This window comes from Parathielavia appendiculata (genome assembly GCF_033297405.1).
Source record: "Parathielavia appendiculata strain CBS 731.68 unplaced genomic scaffold N657scaffold_3, whole genome shotgun sequence".
Classification (NCBI taxonomy): domain Eukaryota; kingdom Fungi; phylum Ascomycota; class Sordariomycetes; order Sordariales; family Chaetomiaceae; genus Parathielavia; species Parathielavia appendiculata.
In genome coordinates this window covers 8924-31879 of record NW_026944222.1, presented here as the reverse complement: position 1 = coordinate 31879, position 22956 = coordinate 8924, and the positions used below count along the sequence as shown (strand labels likewise).

The 22956-nt window shown below is 56.5% G+C and overlaps 10 protein-coding genes across 10 annotated transcripts; 6 read left to right on the top strand and 4 right to left on the bottom strand.

The window, feature by feature from the left end:
- Nucleotides 1–496: 496 nt before the first annotated feature.
- Nucleotides 497–820, top strand: N657DRAFT_678532 (uncharacterized protein; the record flags this gene model as incomplete). Its single annotated transcript, XM_062796077.1, has 1 exon — nucleotides 497–820. The coding sequence occupies one exon, from the start codon at nucleotides 497–499 to the stop codon at nucleotides 818–820; it is 324 nt and encodes a 107-aa protein (XP_062649170.1).
- Nucleotides 821–2736: 1916 nt separating this feature from the next.
- Nucleotides 2737–4075, top strand: N657DRAFT_642106 (DUF1753-domain-containing protein). Its single transcript, XM_062792279.1, has 2 exons — nucleotides 2737–2857; nucleotides 2917–4075. The coding sequence occupies exons 1-2, from the start codon at nucleotides 2810–2812 to the stop codon at nucleotides 3646–3648; spliced, it is 780 nt and encodes a 259-aa protein (XP_062649169.1). The 5' UTR covers nucleotides 2737–2809; the 3' UTR covers nucleotides 3649–4075.
- A 42-nt stretch (nucleotides 4076–4117) lies between these two features.
- On the top strand, nucleotides 4118–9438 carry N657DRAFT_642105 (sulphite reductase hemo protein, beta subunit). The gene is made up of 3 exons (XM_062792278.1): nucleotides 4118–4367; nucleotides 4566–9142; nucleotides 9225–9438. The coding sequence occupies exons 1-3, from the start codon at nucleotides 4331–4333 to the stop codon at nucleotides 9252–9254; spliced, it is 4644 nt and encodes a 1547-aa protein (XP_062649168.1). The 5' UTR covers nucleotides 4118–4330; the 3' UTR covers nucleotides 9255–9438.
- On the bottom strand, nucleotides 9299–9859 carry N657DRAFT_264705 (uncharacterized protein). Its single transcript, XM_062786510.1, has one exon. It carries the CDS (start codon nucleotides 9733–9735, stop codon nucleotides 9436–9438), a length of 300 nt encoding a protein of 99 aa, XP_062649167.1. The 5' UTR covers nucleotides 9736–9859; the 3' UTR covers nucleotides 9299–9435.
- On the top strand, nucleotides 9709–13883 carry N657DRAFT_642104 (glycosyltransferase family 2 protein). Its single transcript, XM_062792277.1, has 3 exons — nucleotides 9709–10134; nucleotides 10585–12248; nucleotides 12304–13883. Exons 1-3 carry the CDS (start codon nucleotides 9983–9985, stop codon nucleotides 13482–13484), a joined length of 2997 nt encoding a protein of 998 aa, XP_062649166.1. The 5' UTR covers nucleotides 9709–9982; the 3' UTR covers nucleotides 13485–13883.
- On the bottom strand, nucleotides 13857–14742 carry N657DRAFT_678528 (uncharacterized protein; the record flags this gene model as incomplete). Its single annotated transcript, XM_062796076.1, has 3 exons — nucleotides 13857–14150; nucleotides 14422–14643; nucleotides 14704–14742. 3 exons carry the CDS (start codon nucleotides 14740–14742, stop codon nucleotides 13857–13859), a joined length of 555 nt encoding a protein of 184 aa, XP_062649165.1.
- A 759-nt stretch (nucleotides 14743–15501) lies between these two features.
- Nucleotides 15502–16177, bottom strand: N657DRAFT_567773 (uncharacterized protein; the record flags this gene model as incomplete). Its single annotated transcript, XM_062788541.1, has 3 exons — nucleotides 15502–15574; nucleotides 15627–15982; nucleotides 16040–16177. 3 exons carry the CDS (start codon nucleotides 16175–16177, stop codon nucleotides 15502–15504), a joined length of 567 nt encoding a protein of 188 aa, XP_062649164.1.
- On the top strand, nucleotides 16107–16541 carry N657DRAFT_264331 (uncharacterized protein). The gene has a single exon (XM_062786509.1). It carries the CDS (start codon nucleotides 16202–16204, stop codon nucleotides 16424–16426), a length of 225 nt encoding a protein of 74 aa, XP_062649163.1. The 5' UTR covers nucleotides 16107–16201; the 3' UTR covers nucleotides 16427–16541.
- Nucleotides 16399–19897, top strand: N657DRAFT_642100 (Adaptor protein complex beta subunit). The gene is made up of 5 exons (XM_062792276.1): nucleotides 16399–16920; nucleotides 17265–17449; nucleotides 17511–17586; nucleotides 17639–18003; nucleotides 18056–19897. The coding sequence occupies exons 1-5, from the start codon at nucleotides 16876–16878 to the stop codon at nucleotides 19515–19517; spliced, it is 2133 nt and encodes a 710-aa protein (XP_062649162.1). The 5' UTR covers nucleotides 16399–16875; the 3' UTR covers nucleotides 19518–19897.
- Nucleotides 19898–19962: 65 nt separating this feature from the next.
- Nucleotides 19963–20928, bottom strand: N657DRAFT_264834 (uncharacterized protein). The gene is made up of 2 exons (XM_062786511.1): nucleotides 20899–20928; nucleotides 19963–20823 (listed from the first exon to the last, which is right to left on the bottom strand). Exon 2 carries the CDS (start codon nucleotides 20705–20707, stop codon nucleotides 20183–20185), a length of 525 nt encoding a protein of 174 aa, XP_062649161.1. The 5' UTR covers nucleotides 20708–20823; nucleotides 20899–20928; the 3' UTR covers nucleotides 19963–20182.
- Nucleotides 20929–22956: the final 2028 nt, after the last annotated feature.

Sequence of the window (22956 nt, the reverse complement as noted above, 5' to 3'; positions counted from 1 at the left end):
TGGTTCTCAAAGCGGCAGGCAGCTATGCCCAGTGATCAGACGGCTGGGGGGCGGCGACTCTCCGGCCCAGGCGTGTCAGTCGCTCATTCCCATTCATCATAAAGGGGTTGTGCTCACGTTCCCCCCTCTTCTCCTCTTTTGTGCGACACCAGCTTCTCCTAACAGCTGTTCGCCATCGTAAATCATCATAACAACAACCACCGCTTGTCATCCATCAGAACCAACTTGTGGGATCGACTCCTTCCATCATCAGCATAACAAGACCAAGTGACTTCCACACGTCTCCAGGCAAAAGGTAAGCAACACTCTGATATTGGCTTGACAAGTCGGGGTCTATGCACTCTGCATCGCTGGCACAGCCCCGCTCAATACGTCCGCTTCCTTGTCATTTTGCTTGCTGCTCAACTCCATCAATACCTCGTGTCAACTACTAACATCCAGTTCCAACACAGCAGCCGTTACTTATCATTTTTCACCTATCCGCCAAGCCGTCATCATGCCTCTTCGCATTCCCGCTCCCAACAGGGTCGAGGTCCTCACCATGGCGTCCGCCAGCGCCGCCGGCTTCGCCCCCTTCTACCTCATGGCTCCTGGCGCCGACGAGCGTCTCTCCAAGCAGACCAACAAGTGGGCTCCACGCTGGGAGCGCAACATAACCAGGGTTGTCAATCCCGTCGAGCGGGGCATCCAGCGGGTCGCACCGCCTGTTGAGAGGACGGTCCAGAAGTGGGAGCAGCGCCTGCGACTCGAAAAGGCGGCCAAGAGGGTCGACAAGGGCATCAAGAGGAACCTTGACCGGATGGGCATCAAGCACACCTGAGTGAGCAGCATCGATGGGATGGGCATCGTCGATGTCGAAACAAACTGACAGCGGGTTCACATCATGACGCGGATGTTTTTGTGGGTAGAACTTGGGGTTTTTAAACTACCCTATACATACCGCCGCCAGAGGCATGTCGAGCTCTGCATTGCCGTGATTTGAAGGAAGGGAAGGGGCTCCTTTCTGCTGTTCCCTTATTTGTAGTCTCCCTGAGTTGTTAGACGCTCTGGATCGGTACCTGCATCTACAGTCGGGATACTACGGTAGTTAGCATCGTCAGGGTTTCATACGTCGCTAGCAGGCAAGCAAATAAACGACGCTTCGTGAAGACATGGTGTTGGGGTGCGGTCCTCCGGCAACGCCATGCCTCCAACGCCATGCCTCCATCAGTCTACTTTGCAACCTGTGTGCGCCGTCCTGCCTTTTCTGGCAGGGATTTCTAGATGATGTCTGGCAGCTTGGGTATCTTCGTTGTCGCCGTGTCTTTGGTTCATACATGATAAGCTCGTGTCATCTTGTTTCACATCTCTATCAACTACTCCCCTAACTGAACTATTCCCAGATCCAATGTCTGGACGGTTCCAAATCACCAGTTCCAATCTAACGCCATGCAGATTGTTCCGCATCTGCCTATGCGACCCCCAACATCATTTTATGGCCAAACCTTAGTGTAGCATCCCTGGTCGAGAACGGTGTTAGGATTGATTCACGATCTACGACTCGGACGCAATGGACCATTACACTGTAGTCAGCACTTGACACTTGAAGCATTCGGAAGGACCTGTGCCACGCGGAGTGAAGTTTATGTTCCAATGATACTGGACATTGATGCCCCGCCGATGCTGTTCTTGACCGCATCGGATCATGTTTGCCCAGTCCCATTCAGTGAGACTGAAAGATAGACACCGGGATCTCGACGGGTGGGCTCTCCTTTTTGGGACACTCATATCAGTCATGATGGCTTATTGCGGAACCGGACTGGATGTAGGAGCATAAGCTATTGGGAGAACTAGATTAGTCAGCACTGATTGTAGGGTGGTAAGTAAGGATATAGAGCGCAAAGGCTCCCGGTAAAGGGGGTGGGGGAATAAGGGAAAGGATAGACACCTTGCTAAGCTCTCTTCTCTAAAACATACGCTATTCGAACTCTGTACTGCTAACTCACACTCATGCTATCGCGGTGGTTTCTGGGTTGCAGACTCGTATTGCAGGCAAAGACTCTGGTGCATCGACATCGTAAGACGGTCCGTTGCGGATCAAGCCGTGGTCCACCGGCTGGAGACTTTGATAAGCACTGTCCTCGCCGCGCGGAACTGGCGCTTCCCACTTGCAGCAAATCTCCAGTCCAAGGCTCTTGAGAAGCATCGCAGCAACCTTCTTGCATGCCGTCAGCGCTTGGTGTTTAGCTGGCTGCTGTTGGGGGATCGATCATGGTGCTCTTTGGGTGCGTGTGTGGGTGTGCTGTGTAAGTGCACTGGGCCAAAAGCGCGAGAACCAGTGGGCATTTAAAAACTGGAGCAGGTGTTGCCAGTTGTCATCCCGTCCGTCGGCACCCATTCAGGGTTGTGGACGGGGTGGCATATGATCTGGAAAACTGGATAAGGTCTCATTCCCTCCTTACGTTAGGTTTGTAGCCCAGAAGTCCAACCACCTCACGGGTGAGATACACTTGCCCGCGATACTCCGTACCACAGTGAATAAGCAATGGCCAGACTAAATGCATTTGTCACATCAATAAGAGACGGTCCGAAATCCAGCTCGTCCGGAGTCCGGTTTCAGCAAATGTCCGGGCCCACCATGCACTCGCTCAGGGTCGCGGGTTTCCATTGTGCCGACAGATCCGAGGTTGCACATTGTCAGTGGGCACCAATGTTGCGCCACTCGTGTTGGCAAGGCTTGCGACTTGCAACATTCGACTGAAGTGCGTTTTGTTGTGAGAAACATTTCCACCCGGCCCCAACCAGGAGCAATAACTCGTCGCACTTCGAGATGCCGTCAATACCAAATAGTCCATGGCTTCGGCTGCCTCGGCCTAGGGTTCGTTGTCTTGCCATCAAATGATCGGACGGAAACCTTGCTTACTCAATTGCACCCAGTCTTTCCTCGGCCTCATGTCCCTCCAAACAGGCACCGAGTTGATATCGATCGCGCTCCTCTTCAACAAGGTGACGGGTGTATATGGCCTTCTGACCCTCCTGACGGGCTACTCGCTCTCGGCGCTGCAGGTGACGGCATACCTGGGCTCGATCTCCGTTCTCGTCACTCTCGCGATCTGTCTCCCGCACGTCCGCGCCCAGAGCCCCTTCCACAACCTTGCCCTCGCGTGGGTGTACGCCATCGACACGCTCGTCAGCGCCGCCTATACCGCCGCCTTCGCGACGACCTGGTACTTGTCCGCGATTCATGATCCCAAGGGACCCGCAGGCGCCGAGCAAGATGCTAGCTCTCCGAGTAACGGCGAGGTACAGCACGACGATGAACAGGCGGCGCAAGTCATGGCCGGGATTGGGGTCCACGACACCGCGGCGAGCATGGTCCTCATCATCGGTTTTACGCTCATCCGGGTGTACTTCAGTCTGGTGGTCATGGCACACGCTCGGATGGTGCTGCAGCAGTTTGTCGACCAAAGGATGGGCGAGGCTGGGAATACTAGCGCAGACAGGTCGGCCGGTCCCTTTGCTGTCGGCGCACCGCTCGGCGAGGGATGGAGGGGACGGCTGGGAACGGTAATGGTTTCTGTCGGGAGGGGGTACTGGCTGGGCGGTAAAATGGAGGACGAGGAATGGGCGCGGGCAGTCAATTCCAAGTTCAGGAGCACCAGGGAGTGAAATGTGCCGGGCCTTGCACTTGGCCTTGAAAACGAAACTCCGGATTCCGATGGGTTGCATAGCTGGCGGCGTTTTTTTCTTGGAGCCATGATTGCATGGGCAGGCGAGGACGAAGGCATAGACCACGACTTTTGAAAGCTACATTACCCTTCCACTGACCATATCCCCAAGCCTGACCACCTGGTTCAGGGGACACTAATCTTGCCCCAGGCTGTGGGCCAAGGGAGTCATCGAGGTTAGCAGGCACGGGAAGTTTAGATCCGATATGGTGAGATCTCGAAACACACCGCGTAGCAATGTGGATATCTCATTCTTAATTGCATGCGACAACCGCCGACAACCGCTGTCGAGCGGCGAGCCGAACCGGCGGAGCTCACGCCGAGGCCACCTTGACAAAGTGACTGTGAAATCCCGCGCGCGCAATTCGCTGGATGATCTGGGGTTCTGGGCAAAAGCCGGGATGTGAGCCGCTAAAGCGATCACGCAATCGCCAGCCTCTTGCGCCCGCGTGCAATTGACGAGAAATTTGGAGCGGCTGCGGGGCCGATATAGGGCCCCTCTACTCCGTAATTGACTTGCCTTCGGCATAAAGGGTCAGGGTCCAAAAAAGTGTGTTTCTGTTGGTGATGCTGCTCTCTTCCTAGTGAACACCCAATTCCATACCTCGCGAAGACGTTCAGCGATGGCAGAAGTCAAGCTGAGGACGCCCGAAGAGGCCGGTAAGTAACGCTTTACCCCGCCATCCCACTCGAGCTTGCAGATTCCGCGTCGGGTTCCAGGAAAACCGTCTGGCCCACGACCATCGTTATTCGCGTTGAAGATGATGGATATGTTGGGAGTTCACAGCAATTGCCGCTCATCAATTGCTTGCGTCATGCATCTGTGCCCTTTACCTGAGCAACACTGACATTAAGCAGTCGCCGCAATCGCATACCTCGCGAGCGATGTCGTTGTCTCAGTGCAGCCGTCATTGGCCTCGGACTCTGAGTTCTCGACCCTCCTGAAAGCGCTCACCGCAAAGAAGACACCCGGCTTGGTCGCAAAGACCAGCGATGCCGTGCCAGAGATCCAGTCTGTGAGGCACAACAACGACCCTCTGCTCTCCGTCTTCACTCCCATCCGCTCTGGCCGTCTGGTCTCGGTCACGACGACATCCTCGATCCTGTTGCCCTCGGTTGCGCACCTCTACAAGCTCGCCAATTTCCCCGTCGTCCTCCATGTCGCTCTCTCCCCGAAGACTTTCCCCGACTACACCGCCATCACATCCATCCGGAATTCGGGGTGGACCATCCTGCAGTCTTGGTCGCTGCAGGAGGCCCATGACATTGCTCTCACAGCCCATGCCCTGGCCATCCGCTCCGGCAAGGGCGTCATCCATTTTTTCGGCCCCAACTCGAGTGCAAGCCAGGAGCCCATTGACGCCGCAAACGTCGATGTCATCCGCAGTGTCCTGAACTTGGACAATGTGCGCCGGTTCCAGGCAGCCCCCATCGGTGGCTCCAACATCTACGCTGACGATGGCCGGGTCGCTGTTGTCTCGGAGCAGCCTGAGCCCCTGACCGCGTCAGCGCCTGCCGCGGCCAGCAGTGTTCAATCTGCTGTCCAAACTGCGGTCAACAGCGTCCAGTCTGTGATCAGCAGTGTGCAGTCCAGCGTGGTTGACCTTGCCTCCACAACCGTTACTTCTCAGTCATCCGTCAAGTCCAGCCAGCCGAGCGCGGCTAGTTCCCCCCCAGTGGCATCAGCCGCGACCACCATCGAGCCCACGGTGCCCGTCGTCTCTTCCGAAGACATTTACAAATATGCAACCGCCATCTGGTCGCAGCTCGCTCATTTGGTCGGGAGGCAATACAGCGCATTTGAGTACCGTGGCAATGCTAAGGCCGAGAACTGCCTGTTTGTTTTTGACTCCGATGTGGCCCTCTTCTCAGAAGCTATCGCCCAGGGGAAGGCTAACGACCCATTCGTCAACGCTGGGCTGATCGCTCCAAGGTTATATCGGCCCTGGCTTGGTGCGAACCTTCTCGCCGCCATTCCCAAGTCGGTGAAGAGGGTGGCCGTCCTCGAACAAGTGTCAAGGAAGACCACCAAGTGGGGTCCTGTTCTGATTGACGTCCTGACGTCGGTCAAGAGCGCCGCAGGTGGTATCGAGACCATCGTTGGGCATCAGCTGGGATACATTTCCAAGGATACGGTGCAGCATGCCCTCCGCGGCGTGTTCCAGAACCTGACCTCCGACAAACCCGTCCAAAACCTGGAGGTTGGGAAGCGGGAAGCGCCCCAACAGGCCTCCGAGCACGGTCTGGAGAGGCCCAAGCTCGAGACGGCCTACAACAAGATCCTCGATCAGCTCTTCGGGTCTAGGGCATACATCGCCAACTCTCTCGACGCAGATAACGCCGGTATCTCCAGCACCATCTCTGCAACACCCGAGTTCGGCTTCGGGTCGCTGCTGGCAAGGAAAGAGCGGAGACAGAGGTTTGTCGGTGAGGTCAAGGAGGCCGCTAGCTCAGGCCAGTTCCTGACTGAGGTTCCCAAGAGGGCGCTTGCAAAATGGGTGGCCAACGCCGACGACGTCAAGAAGTCCGAGGAGGCTGCCGAGGATGCCATCTCGAAACTCATTGTTGACAACTCGAGGCTCTCGAAGTCGCTCTTGGATTGCAAGCACTTCTTCCGGAGACAATCGCTCTGGCTTGTTGGGTCTGATGCGTGGTCGTACGACCTCGGTTACTCCGGCGTCCACCACGTCCTTGCATCAGGCGAGAATGTGAACATGCTGATTATCGACTCGACCCCATACTCGGAACGTGCCACCGCCGACGCCAATCGGCGGAAGAAGGACATCGGCCTGTACGCCATGAACTTTGGAAACGTGTATGTCGCCTCCACGGCTGTGTACAGCTCCTACACGCAGGTCCTGCAGGCCATGGACGAGGCCGACAAGTTCAACGGTCCTTCGATTGTCTTGGCCTACCTGCCCTATTTTGGCGAGCATGACTCTCCCCTGACTGTCCTTCAAGAGACCAAGAAGGCCGTGGATATCGGCTACTGGCCCCTGTACCGATGGAACCCGGAGAACGAGAAGAAGGGCGAACCCAACTTCTCCCTGGACTCGGAGCGCATCAAGAAGGAGTTGAAAGAGTTCCTCGACAGAGATAACCGCCTCACCCAGCTCATGCGGAGCCAACCACAGTTTGGCGGTGTTCTCTCGGAGGATTTCGGCACCGAGATCCGGGCGCAGCAGAAGAGGCAAGCCAAGGACGCGTACAACCAGCTGCTCGAGGGCTTGTTTGGCGCGCCGCTCACGATCCTGTTCGGTTCAGACAACGGCAACGCCCAATCTCTAGCGAAGCGGTTGGGCACTAGGGGCAGGGCACGTGGCCTGAAGACAACCGTTATGGCCATGGAGGATTACCCGGTCGAGGACCTGCCGACCGAGGAGAACATCGTCATTATCACGTCGACTGCTGGTCAGGGTGAGTTTCCCCAGAATGGCAAGCCGCTCTGGGACGCCATCAAGGACAACACCGAGCTTGACCTGGCTTCCGTCAAGTTCTCCGTCTTTGGCCTGGGCGACAGCCATTACTGGCCCAGGAAGGAGGACAGGGTCTACTACAACAAGCCCGCCAAGGACCTTGACAGAGTGCTGGCGAACTTTGGCGCGACTAGGCTGGCGGACTTGGGACTCGGAGACGACCAAGATCCAGATGGATACCAGACTGGGTACCAGGAATGGGAGCCGAAGCTCTGGGAAGCGCTTGGCGTGGCCAACGTCGAGGGCCTGCCGGAGGAGCCGCCCCCGCTTACAAACGAGGACATCAAGCTCGCGTCGAACTACCTGCGTGGTACGATCGCCGAGGGGCTCAAGGATACGTCGACTGGCGCAATCTCGGCGGCGGATCAGCAACTGACCAAGTTCCACGGCACATACATGCAGGATGACCGCGATGTTCGTGACGAGCGCAAGGCCCAAGGGCTGGAGCCTGCCTACTCGTTCATGATCCGGTGCCGACTGCCTGGTGGTGTCTCGACGCCGAAGCAGTGGATCCAGATGGACGACATCAGCAACGAGCTCGGCAACGAGACCATGAAGCTCACGACTCGCCAAACCTTCCAGTTCCACGGTGTCGTCAAGGGAAAGCTCAAGCCTGCCATGCAGGCAATCAACCGGGCGCTCATGACCACCATCGCTGCCTGCGGCGACGTCAACCGCAACGTCATGTGCAGCCCCCTGCCCTCGCAGTCACAGTATCACCGTGAGGTGTATGCCTGCTCCAAGAAAATCAGCGACCACCTCCTGCCTTCAACAACGGCGTACCATGAGATCTGGCTCACGGACGACGACGACAAGAAGATGCAGGTGGCCGGTGAGGCGGTGCAGGATTTTGAACCGCTCTATGGTCCTACTTATCTCCCGCGCAAGTTCAAGATCTCAATTGCGATCCCGCCGCATAACGACGTGGATGTCTACGCGCACGACATCGGCCTCATCGCCATCAAGGGGAGCGACGGCCACCTGGAGGGCTTCAACTTGCTGGCTGGTGGTGGCATGGGTGCCACGCACAACAACAAGAAGACGTACCCGCAAGTCGGCCGGATGCTCGGCTTCGTCAAGACCGACGAGGTACACGTTGCCTGCGAGAAGGTGATGCTGGTGCAGCGCGACTTTGGCGATCGCAAGAACCGCAAGCACGCGCGGCTGAAGTACACCATCGACGACATGGGCGTCGACGTGTTCCGCGGGAAGGTGGAGGCGTACTGGGGCAAGTCGTTCGAGCCCGCGCGGCCATTCCACTTCGACAGCAACGTCGACACGTTCGGCTGGACCAAGGATGAGCACGGCATGAACCACTTCACCTTCTTCATCGAGAACGGGCGGATCGAGGACACGGCCGAGTTCCGGATGAAGACGGGCCTGCGCGAGATCGCTAAGGTGCACAAGGGCGAGTTCCGCCTCACACCCAACCAGCACCTCATCCTCAGTAACGTGGCCGACGAGGACCTCCCCGCCATCAAGGCGCTTATGGCCAAGTACAAACTCGACAACCTGCATTTCTCGGCGCTGCGGCTCAGCTCGTCGGCATGTGTCGCGTTCCCGACCTGCGGCCTGGCCATGGCCGAGTCGGAGCGCTATCTGCCCGTGCTCATCTCCAAGCTCGAGGCCTGCCTCGAGGAGAACGGCCTGCGCCAGGACTCGATCGTCATGCGCATGACGGGCTGCCCGAACGGGTGTGCCAGGCCGTGGTTGGCCGAAGTTGCCTTTGTTGGCAAGGCGTACGGCGCATACAACATGTATCTTGGCGGTGGATACCACGGTCAGCGGCTGAATAAGCTGTACCGGTCGAGTATCAAAGAGGAAGAGATTCTGGTGATCATGAAGAATCTGCTCAAGCGGTATGCGGCCGAGCGGAATGAGGGCGAGAGGTTCGGGGATTGGACAATTCGTGCGGGTATCATCAAGGAGACTAAGGAGGGTCGGGACTTCCATGAGGGGGTGAGTGATCTCTGCTGACGACCTGAAGGGTGGTTGTTGTTGTTATTGTTGTTTGTTTTTCTTGCTAACCGAGTCGCTGCAGGTTGCCGAAGAAGAGTCGGACGAGGAGTGAGGAAAAGGCTGCAGGGGGGGACATGCATTACCTCCGAACAGAGCGGGAGCTTGTAAATAGATCATGTTGCGGGCGGATTCATCTTGACTTGAGCACTGCATTGCATTTGTTTGTTTCTGTTTCGGAGTCGATACTCAGCTGCACATATTCCACTGTCAATTTTTCAATGTTGTCGATCCTGTCAGAACGATACTCTGCTACGTCCGTATGGCCTGTCGTGCCATGATCCGTGCGACCCTCGATGCGGCTGATGGGAACCTCGGGGTTGCGCTTGTCTCGGGTGATTGGCTGGTTGGAATGCGGTTGCGTTCAGGCTTTCAGCTTTCGCATGCGTGTGTGCGCGACATGTTGAGTGGGTCTCGCAGCAGGGGGCGTGGACTGTTGTCCGGACAACGTGCTTAAGGAGGGACGAGTAAACATCCCACTCCAAGGAACAGCAAGAACCCTCCAACATCCTGCCATCTCCAATCATCGCATCCATTCCACTCTGTTAATCTAAACTCCGCGATATTTCCTTATTGCCGGTTTCTGAGCCTCAGTTTTGCAGCCTTCCAAGCACAGATTGCGAGACCAGACTCGACTCTCCCATTCCTCTAAACTTTCCTGACGGCCCGACAATCGCGATTACTCTCGCACATACCAGTTGACCTGCGTAACACAGCCAAGCAGTCGATTGTCTCGGACGATACATTCCCGATCTCTGCGGCATCGCCGCCACTGCAGCCACAATGGATGGCCGACACTCGCCCTCTCGGCCGCCGCCCGAGTACACGCTGCCCCCCTACGGCGACGTCGATGACTCGACCCCAACTGGCACGCCGGGTCATAGCGCTGCCGTGCGCCTGCTCACTTCGATGGAGGAGCCTTATGACTCCCGGCCGTACGTCTTACCACACATTCCTCTCGTTCCCTCTCTCTCACTGCCTCTTCTTCCTCTTCAACCCCTCCCGCCAGTGCACCTGCCTAGCGAGCACGCAACGCCCGAGATGCTCGATGCGCTCGGGCAGCAGCCAGCAGGAGATATGCCGGGCAGGAACAAGAGTAGCGCTTCTGGCAGCGCCTCAGCCCTAACAGGTCCGCGGCCGAAGCCGGCGCCGGAAGACAGGATGGGCAATGCCAGTTCGCCCAGCAACTGCCCGACAGTGAGGCCGCAGAGAAAGAAGCAGCCAGAGCCACCTCCTGCGGCAAGGATCGCAAAGAGCCTCCCCGTAATTCCCGAGGGCCCGTCTCCGAGGAAGAGGGCGCGGTTCCAGGCTCGATGCGAGTCTGAGTCCCCAAGAGAAGAAGAACCACCCGCAAAGCCAAGCATGAGCTCACACAAAATACTCAGGAGTCGAACAAGGCGCCACTACGAGCCTTCGCTTGATTCGCGCCAATCCATCCTTGATCCGCCGCGCATGCCGCCGCCTGAACCCTCTTTCAGCTCCTACAACCCAGCATCGGACGCCGCATCCCCGACACGGCCGTGGACTCCAACGCGCACTTCTTCTGAGTTTGCCCGCCCGCCCCCTGTCAGCACAAGATACGAGCCAGCGGATCTCAATGGCAGCCCCAGACCCGGCACGCCCGCTTCCACCTACGGCGGCAGTCCGAGACGACCGCTGCCCCCCGCACCCCTGTTTTCGACCGGCCCCCGGGGCTCAACTCATTCGTTCGCAGACGACGTCACCGTGAGCATTCCCCTCGCAGAGGACACTGACGATGTTTTTGCGCTTGAAACGGACTTGGGAGACGACAGAGAGCACCGTGGCTCGTACGCTCAGTCGCAGGTAACACTGAGCGATGAGGCCACGGACGAGACGATTGACGAGAAGACGGAGCGGTACGCACAAGTTCCGGAAGGCAAACAAGAGCGTCGCGGTGTACGCGCACCGCAGATGAGCAGGAAGGAGGTGCAGCTGATCAACGGCGAGCTCGTCCTCGAGTGCAAGATCCCGACCATTCTCTACAGTTTCCTGCCCCGCCGGGACGAGATCGAGTTCACTCACATGCGTTACACAGCCGTGACCTGTGATCCCGACGACTTCGTTGAGAGGGGCTACAAGCTGCGCCAGAACATAGGTCGGACTGCGCGCGAGACGGAGCTTTTCATTTGCATCACTATGTACAACGAGGACGAGATTGGATTCACGCGGACCATGCATGCCGTCATGAAGAACATCAGCCACTTCTGCAGCCGTAACCGGAGTCGAACCTGGGGAGAGCTGGGGTGGCAGAAGATCGTCGTCTGCATTGTGTCCGACGGCCGTGAGAAAATCCATCCGCGCACTCTCGACGCGCTGGCTGCCATGGGCGTCTACCAGCACGGCATCGCCAAGAACTACGTCAACCAGAAGGCGGTGCAGGCCCATGTCTACGAGTACACCACCCAAGTGTCGCTCGACTCGGATCTCAAGTTCAAGGGCGCGGAGAAAGGCATTGTGCCCTGCCAGATGATTTTTTGTCTGAAGGAGAAGAACCAGAAGAAGCTCAACTCTCACCGCTGGTTCTTCAACGCGTTCGGCAAGGCCCTCAATCCCAACGTGTGTATCTTGCTCGACGTCGGCACGCGGCCTGCCGGCACGGCACTGTACCACCTGTGGAAGGCCTTCGACACCGACTCCAACGTGGCCGGTGCCTGCGGAGAAATCAAGGCGATGAAGGGCAAATGGGGTCGGAACCTGCTCAACCCGCTCGTGGCGTCGCAGAACTTTGAGTACAAGCTGTCGAATATCCTGGACAAGCCGCTCGAGAGTGTGTTTGGGTACATCACTGTGCTTCCCGGCGCCCTCAGCGCGTACCGTTACCATGCGCTGCAGAACGATGAGACGGGCCACGGTCCGCTCAGCCAGTATTTCAAGGGTGAGACGCTGCATGGTCAGCACGCCGATGTCTTCACGGCGAACATGTACCTCGCTGAGGATCGCATCCTCTGCTGGGAGCTGGTGGCCAAGCGGGGCGAGAGATGGGTTTTGAAGTATGTCAAGGGCTGCACGGGTGAGACGGATGTGCCTGGTAGGTTCCGAACCCGTTTCCTGTGGCATTTCGACTGTTTCCTGACCGAGGCTAGACACGGTCCCCGAGTTTGTGTCCCAGCGCCGCCGTTGGCTCAACGGTGCCTTCTTCGCCGCCGTCTATTCGCTTGTCCACTTCCAGCAGATCTGGCAGACCGACCACACCCTCGCACGCAAGATCCTGCTGCATATTGAATTCGTGTACCAGTTCATCCAGCTCATCTTCACCTACCTCTCGCTCGCCAATTTCTACCTGACCTTCTACTTCATCGCCGGCGGCCTGGCGGACCCCACTGTCGACCCTTTTGGTGGCAACGCGGCCAAGTACATCTTTGTCATCCTCCGCTACGTCTGCGTCCTCCTCATCTCGACCCAGTTCATCCTGTCGCTCGGCAACCGCCCGCAGGGCTCGAAAAAGATGTACCTCGCGTCCATGATCATCTACGCCATCATCATGGCCTACACGCTGTTTGCCTGCATCTTTGTCGTGGTGCGCCAGTTCAACCTCAAGGACGACCCGAGCCTGTCGTTGGGCAACAACGTCTTTACCAACGTCATCGTCTCGACCGTCTCGACTGTGGGCCTGTACTTTTTCATGTCGTTTCTGTACCTCGACCCGTGGCACATGTTCACGTCGTTCCTCCAGTACCTGATTCTGCTGCCGTCGTACATATGCACCCTGCAGATTTATGCCTTTTGCAACACCCACGACGTCACGTGGGGTACCAAGGGCGACAACGTCATGAAGACGGACTTGGGCGGCGCCGTCGGCAAGGGTTCGGGATCGACGGTCGAATTGGAGATGCCATCGGAGCAGCTGGATATTGATTCCGGGTATGACGAGGCGCTGCGCAATCTGAGGGACCGCGTCGAGGTGCCGGCCCCGTCGGTCTCGGAGGAGCAGATGCAGCAGGACTATTACAAGAGTGTGCGGACCTACATGGTGGTGTCGTGGCTGGTGGCGAATGCCACGCTCGCTATGGCGGTTAGTGAGGCGTATGGTGGGAGCTCGATTGGCGATAACTTTTATCTGCGGTTTATTCTGTGGAGTGTGGCTGGCTTGGCGGCGTTTAGAGCTATTGGGAGTACCGCGTATGCGGTGATTGCGCTGGTGAATGTGGTGGTGGAGGGTAGGGTCAGGGTGAGAATGAAGCTACAGGTGCCGAAGTGGATGGGCGGGTGGGGGAGCAAGATTAGTGATACTATGAGCAGTGTTGCTAGCAGTGTGAGGAGGTAAGGGATCATTGGCTTGGAACGGCGCGGTTTTGTTGGGTTACTGGGGAGGATGATGTCTGGGTATGATCGATGGCCTGATGGACAATTGTATGGCAGATGACTGGAATGATGTTGCGGAATGACGAGTTGGGTGACAATGTATGGATCATGGAGGGTGAATGTCGGTTTAGGCTGGGTTGTTGGCAATGTAGTATACCCTTTGACTAACTCTTGTCTTTTGTTTAGCTAGATCATATCGTCCATGTTCGTGTCGTGCGCCATTAAGTTCTCTTCTAAGCAAACTCCTCTTGCCCTTGCTCAACCAGCCACGGTCCGTCACTACTCACCGTTCCCATCCTGTCTATAAACCCAGTGAATGTACCTTGCAGAGGAATCAAACAACATACTCCCCACCCCCAACCTTCCCCTTCCTCAGCCCAACAACTCCCAGCCCAACCAAGCCCAGCGCGAGCGCAAAGCAGATGAACTGCAGAACCTCGTCGGCCCGGGCACGCTGGCAGTTACTCAGCAACTTGGAGGCGATTGCATCAGGTCCGTCGTCAGGGCCAATGATGCCGTACCGCGTGTCCTCGCCGGAGCCGATGCTGCCCTGGTTCAGGAGGGGGTTGCGGAGCATCTCGTAGTAGTTGGAGCAGTTCTCTACCGAGCGGAGGCCGATTGTCCAGGCCTGGGTCTGGCGTTAGTTTCGGGGTGAACAAGGGAATGAGATGTGGGAAAGGGGTGGATTGGGGAGTGGGGCGGAGGTAAAAGGGAAGGCGATTAACAAAGATCTGAGGATGACATGGTGAGGGGGAAGTGAACAGGTATGCAACACAAAGGAAGCATCTCAAAATATGATTGTTCATGGTCAAGAGCGGCAGAGAACCGCATATCAAGGATGGTCACTCGCAACACCACAAGCGCTGGGAGAAGGGTGAAATGAGAAAAGAAGGACCTACGATGCCGCCCCCGAGAAACAGCAGCCCCGCCAGCCCGTCGAGCACAATGGGCACCAGGGCAGGAATGAAGGACACAAAGAGCCCGAGGGCGCCAACGCCGCACACAATCATGCCGAAGCCGCCGGTGAAGGTGCTGTAGCGCGTCGTCACGGGCGGGCTGTCGACGACCTGGTTCTTGATCATGGCCGCCGCGAGGCCGAGGACGGTCACGCCGCAAAGGAACTGTATTTGAGAGAGGCATATATTAGAGATAGGCCGGAACAAGTCGAAAGGGGAACTTACTAGGACAGCCCGCATGCCGAGGGAGATGGCGCGGTACATCTTGCACTGGGTAAAGTTGACTCAGCTGAGATGAGGTGAAGAATAAAAACCAGCTGGGAGCTTGAACTTGAAGGGGAATGATTCCAACACCAAAATCAGGAGTAGGGCACGGGTTGAAATGGTTGATTGAGGTGGTATCAATTCGACTTGAGCAAACGTGACGGGGTACAGCTCATTTTAAACTGAGAGACAAGGTCCAGGTCGCTGCCTTGTTTCGCTGAGAGCATTCGTCGTCCAGCGGTCCGAGTTTTGCTAGGAATGCACGAAAGGATATCAAGGTCGCATTTGGCCCCCTGTCAGGGGTCGTAACCCATGTCCCGATCCTCTGAGAGATGGAGCTGCGTAGGTTTTGTGTGGACACAACCAAAACAGCTGAGTGGTCGCCAGGCATTGGCACAAGTACCTTGCATATCAATAATCAAACGGAGAGTTTGAGTCGCTTTGGCTGTCCATGATTCTGCTCGTGCCGCGGGATCATCTTAACCAACCGGAACCATATGAGGAAATGGGAAGCTGTTCGCTTCAGACTCGCTGGATTGTGAAATACCGTATGAGAGACGGCGGCGCGGAACAAGGCCGATCTGCTCTGCCTGCTGGCTGCTGAATGCTGGTTCGAGCTTTGCGGTCCAAATGACTGCGGAGATAAGCAAACGTCGACAGGGCACCCCGTCCAGTGTTTGTTTGCAGAACACACATCCTGTGGAAACTCGATTGAGAATGTACGCGTATCTAGCATGTATCATACTTTTTACTCGGCTTCTATAACGCCGGCACCGCATGCTCGACAACCTCGCGCTGCGCTTCCCACGCAAGCCAGTCTGACCGTGTTGTCCTGTCTCGGTTTGTCAGCAATCTGCACTTAGTAATAATCCCGGCATACTCACGGCAGCAGCCCCATGCCGTTGACCTTCCATATCCCCAAAGCCAGCGCAACCAACTGCATGACGACGTAGGCGAGCTTGACCTGGACGATCTTGGCCCTGTTGGTCTCGGTCTCGAAGCGTTCAAAGGCCTGGTTGGTGCCCAGGATGCCCATTATGGGGTTCTTGAAGGCCATAAAGACCATCATGATGCTGAATATCTGCAGCGAGTTGCCCGACATATACATCATGATGGCCGTCATGGGCAGGCTCTTGATCGGCGCCAGGGCCACCTCCCAGGCCTTCTTCAACTTAAGTGTGTCCATCTCGTCGGGCGTCGGGGCTTTCCGCTGCACGGCTTTGCTGTCTTTGGCATCCTTCTTCTGTTGGGAGTTGTATCAGCGATGATTCAAGGAATGTGTGATGCGCAGCTCTACCTTCGAGGTGGGCGTGGTTTGCGTCGAGGGGTACCCAGGCGGATCGGGAAAGCCGGGTTGCTTGGACTTGTGCGCTGGTGGGTTCTTGAGCTCTGCCGCCCATGCGGGCAGTGTTATCGATGCTGAGACGGCGGACATTGTGCGACGTGGTCTTCGGGTGCAATGCGCGACGCGATGATGTCGAGTGCAATCACTGGAAGGCTAAGGTTGATGTCAGGTTTTAGCTGGCTTCCAAGCTCACCATGCTCCTTGGCAACCCGCTTGCTGCCGCTTCAGTGGGGCCAAGCTGGCCCCAGCATCTCCACCGGGTGCCATGTAAGCGGGGCCAATTTCAGGGGTCAGATCCACGCTGGATCTAACTCCCAATTCCTGTGCCTTCCCTGTTGACTCTATCAGATGGGCGACTTCGACTTCAAAGCTTGCGACTCCAGCTGTTGACCCATAGCTGACCACGTTGACACGAAGCGAAAGTGTTCCATTTGAGGAACCCGCCCGAGACGAGCGATCCGAGCGACCGACTATCCGTTGACAGCCCACGTTGGCTACAAATCTATCTCGCAGCACCTTCCGAAGCCGCATGCGAAACCGAGACACTCAAGCCGCTTAAATATCGAGACTACATACTGTTTAACCAAGTCCCACCAAAAGAAGCTTCAGCCATTGACGTGGTGGTTGCCTCGACCGTCTCGTCGCCTCCGCCGGCTCTGGGGAAGCCATAGCAGGTTCCCGCACTCAGCGCCGTGGTTCCGCTGCCCGCAGTTCTGCAGCCCCCGATTCGATATCGTACCGCATCACACGACGCTAGCGTTGTCGGATAACGGAGACAGACAGGCAGGATGTCGGGCGCCCAAGGAGGAGGCGACTCGAAGCTGTTCGCTCGGGTAAGCCATTCATTGGTTTTTCGGGTGTTTTCCCGTCTGAGCATGGCGGGGCAAAAATCAGGGCTGGTCAAGCTCCGGCGCCCTGCTTTCACGTTCATTCTGTTCGCTGCCCCTCACCTTCCCTACCCTCTTGGCGATGGTCACCTGCTCCCTGCCGTCGACGAACCTCGACTACTCGCCCTACCTACATTCCTGTTTCCCCTTGCTCCCTGCTGACCGCACCTCGGCCGCGTTCGCTTCCCTTGTAACCATGAGCTCTCCTCCATCATCCTCCGACTACCATCACCATGTTCTTGGCATATATTCCTCCGTCCGTTCACTCACCAATGCGTGGACCTGAACAGGGCAAGGTCGCCGAGCTGCGCTTCGAGCTGAATAGCGGCGGCAAGAAGGACAAGCACTTCACCGCAAAGAAGATCGCCCTCAAGAAGATTGTCGCCAACATGACCATGAGCAACAACGACATGGTCGCCCTGTTCCCGGACATTCTAGGCTGCATGAACATTCCGAATCTCGAGATCAAGAAGATGTACGTGGTCCGCACATGGCGCTGCCTTAGATTCAAACACACCCCCCTGACACCCCACCAGGTGCTTCCTCTACCTGGTCAACTACGCGAGGATGCGCCCCGACGTGGCTGTGAAGGCCATTCCCGTATTGGAACATGTCAGTCCCGCTGCGACCCTGTTGCTCATGTGCGCACACTCACCTTCTCCAGGACATGGAGGACCCAAATCCCCTGGTCAGGGCGCTAGCCCTCCGGACCATGTCTTATATTCATGTACGCGAGTTCGTCGAGTCGACTGTGCCTATCGTTAAGCACCTCCTCCGCGATCCGGACCCGTACGTGCGCAAGACAGCCGCCTATTGCGTCGCCAAGCTCTACGATCACGACAGGCATATGGTGGAGAAGTCCGACCTTATCGACAGGTTAAACAGCCTTCTCAGGGACGACAACCCAACCGTGGTAGCTAGCGCTCTGGCTGGCCTGATGGACATTTGGGAACGGAGCGACGCCATCAAGCTCACGATCGACTACAGCAATGCCTCTAAGATGGTTGCCATCCTGCCCGATTGCTCCGAGTACGTCCGAATGCCGTTCCATCCTGATGGGATCTCAGCTGACGCATGGCAGATGGGGTCAGACATACATCCTGGAGGCCCTCATGTCCTACGTGCCGCAAGAAACCGGAGAGGCGGCGCTTCTTGCTGAGCGCATCGCCCCGCGCCTCTCGCACTCCAACTCGGCAGTCGTGCTCACCTGCATACGCGTGATTCTCTACCTGATGAACTACATCTCCGACCAGAAACAGATATCCGCTCTTTGCCGGAAGCTGTCGCCACCACTAGTGACGCTGCTCGCCAAGGGGCCCGAAGTTCAGTACCTCGCGCTACGAAACGCCTTGCTAATCCTCCAGCGGCGACCCGAAGTGCTCCGCAACGACATCCGGGTCTTTTTTTGCAAATACAATGACCCTATCTACGTCAAGGTCACAAAGCTCGAACTCATCTTCATGCTCGCCAACGAGAAAAACATTGACGAGGTGCTTACCGAGCTCCGCGAATACGCCACCGAGATCGACGTCCACTTTGTCAGAAAAGCCGTCCGCGCCATCGGGAAACTGGCCATCAAGATCGAGCCTGCCGCCAGGCGGTGTATCAACCTCTTGCTCGAGCTCGTCGCCACAAAAGTCACCTACATAGTGCAGGAGGCAACCGTCGTGATCCGCAACATCTTCCGTAAATACCCCAACCAGTACGAAAGCATCATCGGCACTCTCTGCGAGCACCTCGACTCGCTCGACGAGCCCGAAGCCAAGGCGGCCATGGTGTGGGTCATTGGCCAGTACGCAAGCCGCATCGAGAACTCGGACGCCCTCCTCGAGGACTTCCTCTTCTCCTTCGCCGAAGAGCCCGTTGAAGTCCAGCTCGCCCTCCTGACAGCGACCGTCAAGCTCTTCATCCAACGCCCCACCAAGGGCCAGGACCTCGTCCCCAAGGTCCTCAAATGGGCCACCGAAGAGACCGATAACCCGGACCTCCGCGACAGGGCCTACATGTACTGGCGCCTGCTGTCGACCGACATGGAGGCGGCCAAGCGCATCGTCATGGGCGACAAGCCCGCCATCACGGCCGAGTCGGAGCGCCTCGACCCGGTCACGCTCGAGGAGATGTGCCTCAACGTCGGCACCCTCGCCACCGTCTACCTGAAACCCGTGCAAACCGTCTTCCGCAACGCGAGGCCGCGCCGCCTGCAGGACTCGCCCGCCCTGCAGCGCGAGGAACTCCCTGGCCCCGTGACAGGGCTCCGGTCGGATGCGAATAAGAGTCTGAGCCAGCTCGGCATGGGCGGGCAGGCCGCGGATTTTGACCCACGTACGGAAAGGGGGAATCCACCGAATGGCAATGGGAATCTGGCGCAGGCGGTTAGTGATGCGGACGCGTACTTTGCCTCGCAGATGCGTGGGATGCAGATCCAGGAACAGGGGGACAGTTTTGGGGGGAATGCTGGGGAGGCGGCGGGGTATGTGGTTAACCAGTATGGTGGTAATCAGGGCGTGTATCAGCATGGGCAGACGGGGGATTTGTTGTTGTAGGATGCAGTTGGGTACTCAGACGGCCAGCTAGGGTCGGTGGTGGCGATGTAGGTTAGTATGGAGTGGTGGACTAGGTGAGGTAATCTGCAATTTGGGAATGACGAGGGATCTGTACATTTGGGTTGTGTGACAGAAAGTAATTGGCAGACTGACTTGATCCTTCTGACTGCAGAAGGATATTGAGAAGAGTGCAGAGTCGGTTGCGATGTGCTGCAGATCATGCATGCATGCATGGCATTGCTGCAGGCAAGGGATGCCGGTATGGGCAAGTGCTGTTTACTCGCAGGATCAACAGTATATCCACCATGGGCCACAAAGGGTGTCAGTGTAATTGGATGTCTCGCATTCCGGGCTTAGAGCCCTAACAAATCAACGTCTCTCCCTGCTGGTAGCACCTGTTGATATGAAGGAAAATTGCAAGACTGTGTTCTCTGTCTGTCCGACTTTCCTGTGCCCCATGTGTCATGTTTCCCGATCTCTAATAACTCCCAGCCCATACCTCCCCATAAGTGACTCCTCCCACCAAATTACAGGCCAAGGTGATAGCAATTGATTGATGAAGACCGGGGAAATACAACTCGGGATACCTGAAGAAGTCCCATGTGATGCTGCCCCTGATGTCTTGGCAACCCTGCAAAGGGGGACAGAATGGAAGGCGGACTTGCTTAGGCCATGGCGATGGCGAGAGCAACAGCGCCGCCCGCAACGACACCACCCAGCATGTTGTGCTTGTTGTAGCTTGCACCGTTGACGGTGGATGCAGACGGAGTGGCCGTGGTCGATGTGGCCGTGGTTGACCCCGACGTGATGGTGTGGGTGTGGGTCTGAGTCGAGCTCGACGTGACCACCGTGTTGCTGCTCGGGACGGCGGGAACCGTCGAGGTCACGGACGAGCCGCCGGGAATGGTCCAGGTCGAGGTGGTTTTCGAGGTGCTCGTCTGGGTGGTGGAGGTGTGGGAAACAGCAGTGGTGGTGCTGCTGGTGACGGAGCTCAAAAACCCGGTTGAGGTCGAGCAGGGACCGGTGGCGGCGACCGTGAGAGTGGTTGACTGAATGACTGTGACAGTGCTCGTAACCGTATCGCGCGCAGCAAGAACGGCGCGCTTGCCATTGTCGGTTCCGCCGTTGCTGGCGGCGATGGCGATGCCGAAGGCGGCGGTGGCCGCGATGAGAATTCGGTTGAAGATCATCTTGATGATTTTGCTTGATGAGTGGATGTGGCTTGTCTGCAGAAACGAGGTGTGTTGTCAGTGATTCTGGTGCAATCCAAAGCGATAATCTCAGACTCAGCGACTCGGCTGTCACACTTGCAGTGATGTGAGCAGGAAGTCGAACCTGAATAATCGGTGACGACCTCAAAAGCGACTGGAATGGTACTTACCTTGTGGCAGATGGATGACTCGAAGGGGTGTTTCGGAATTGAGGTTCGTATTCGGTGACGAAGTGTTGCGGAAGAAGAGAGGGGAGAGTCGGTGACAGAAACAAGTGGAAGGCGAGGAGTTTTGGTGGAATAGGTTTTGCCTTGGTGGGACTTGACTTTCTGTTTGTGACCGGTGAATGCAGCGAGATGGGAGGAAACAAATGGAAGTCCCTAAGTGCCTCGGAGTTCGTGTGATGTCACAAGAAAATTTCAATCGGTGTGACGAGGTGACCACAATCAACAGTAGCCGTACCTTCCTGTTCCTGTTTTTGTTTGTGATTTCAGACAGGCCCAACCCAGGCAACAATGAAACTCACACTTGCTAGGGCAGTTACCTAGACTGCAGCCGCCACACAATGCCTTGAAGCACACAGTCACCTGGAACTCCCCCTGATCTGAATCTCCGATTCTGGACCCTCACCCTGCTGGAACACGGCAACCGAGGTACAGTAGGATTTCTTTCAAGCAGTTGAGCTTGAATGCAGAACAATCCAGTCCCAGTCATGCTGTCACGGGTTACTATATCTTTGTGACAGTGGATGGTTGCGACGGGAGTTCTCATCTCCGTTCTTGCCGCCTTGTAGCACCATGTTTCATCGTTGCCCCTGCGATCGTCTGGTCACCGCCGATGGGTGTCACTATGTTGCCGGGTATCTATCAGGTATCTCTTGCAGCTGTTGCTGCCCCGGTGAGGTCGTGACGTTCCCTCGTCAAAAGGGCACTCATCGGAAGCCTCAACTCTGCTTGCTACAGACGGGCTTCGTGCCCCTCTGGGTGATCTTCCCGCATCTTTGGCCGAGGTTCAGGAGACAATGATAACTGAATTGAAAGGTCAGCAGTTGAGTACGTCTGCCTCGAATTGGCATTGCTACCTTCGGTTGCCCGAGGTTCGAAGCCCAACATCCGCGCTCAACTCTCGCCCAGGCCATCCGTCGTTGAGCCGGTTCGAATGGCCAAAACTGCCTCAAGTTACTTGCCACCCCGAGGCGCTAATGAAACATTGGGACAGAACACGATAATAGTACCGGCCACATCTCTAGCGACGGCTTCAACATGGTTTGAGAGCTCCCTGTCTGAGCATCACAAATGTTGTGGGCGCCTGAATCAACATTCGCCAATGTTCAAGCAGAAAACGCGATAACGTAGGGACACTCGGGTTCAGAAACTCCAGACAACAATGGCTCCAAATTCACAACTGAATTGGACCCTACCGTAAGGTACAATAAATACCTTAGGTGCAGAGAGGGATGTTACCATGGAGTCTTGACATCCAACAAAACTTGCTCCACATATGCCGTTCCTGACATTGCTACTTTTGAATGTGTTCATCGCGAGTGCGCTCAAATGAGATGTTTGGCCCAGGTACATCCGTACTGTACAGCCCCGTGCTCTCAAGCACCACGGGATTATACTTGGCGGCTCTTGGCAGTTGCTGCGCAAGCCCCCTAGTAAAGGGCTTCGAAACCTGGGGCACAACAGGATTTGTGGCAATCCACATATGTTAACGTCAAGATAGAAAGAGTGCGCTTCATCTGTACCAATTACTGTACATCGAAATCAATCCGGAGCTTAGCCTTAATAAGAGGAAGCGAAGTATCGTACCTCGTAGCTCCAGTGAACTTTCTAGATCTAGGAGAGGAGGTGTCGGGTGTCCCAGGAGTTATTACGAAAAGTTTAGCGACTGTTTCTCCAGAGCCGCAACCTGTTCTACGAGGTGCTGAACGGTAGCGAAATCATGACGAATATAAGAACAGAAGTCCAAATGCAAACAGGATAGATGCGGGAACAAGAACCAGACCCTTCCTACGAAAAGAGGGTCGCAATATACTGTAACGGGCACGAACGTTGGTCAGCTCGCATATACAAAATTGATATTGCGATGGAGACAGTAAGATCTAGATGACAGATGCAGGAGCAGGACGAGATGTAACGGTCTCAGGTAGTATATTGCAACTAGCTGATGACGACTCTACGAGTACACTGAACTTGGAGAAGAAAAGGAGAGACGACAGACTCTGG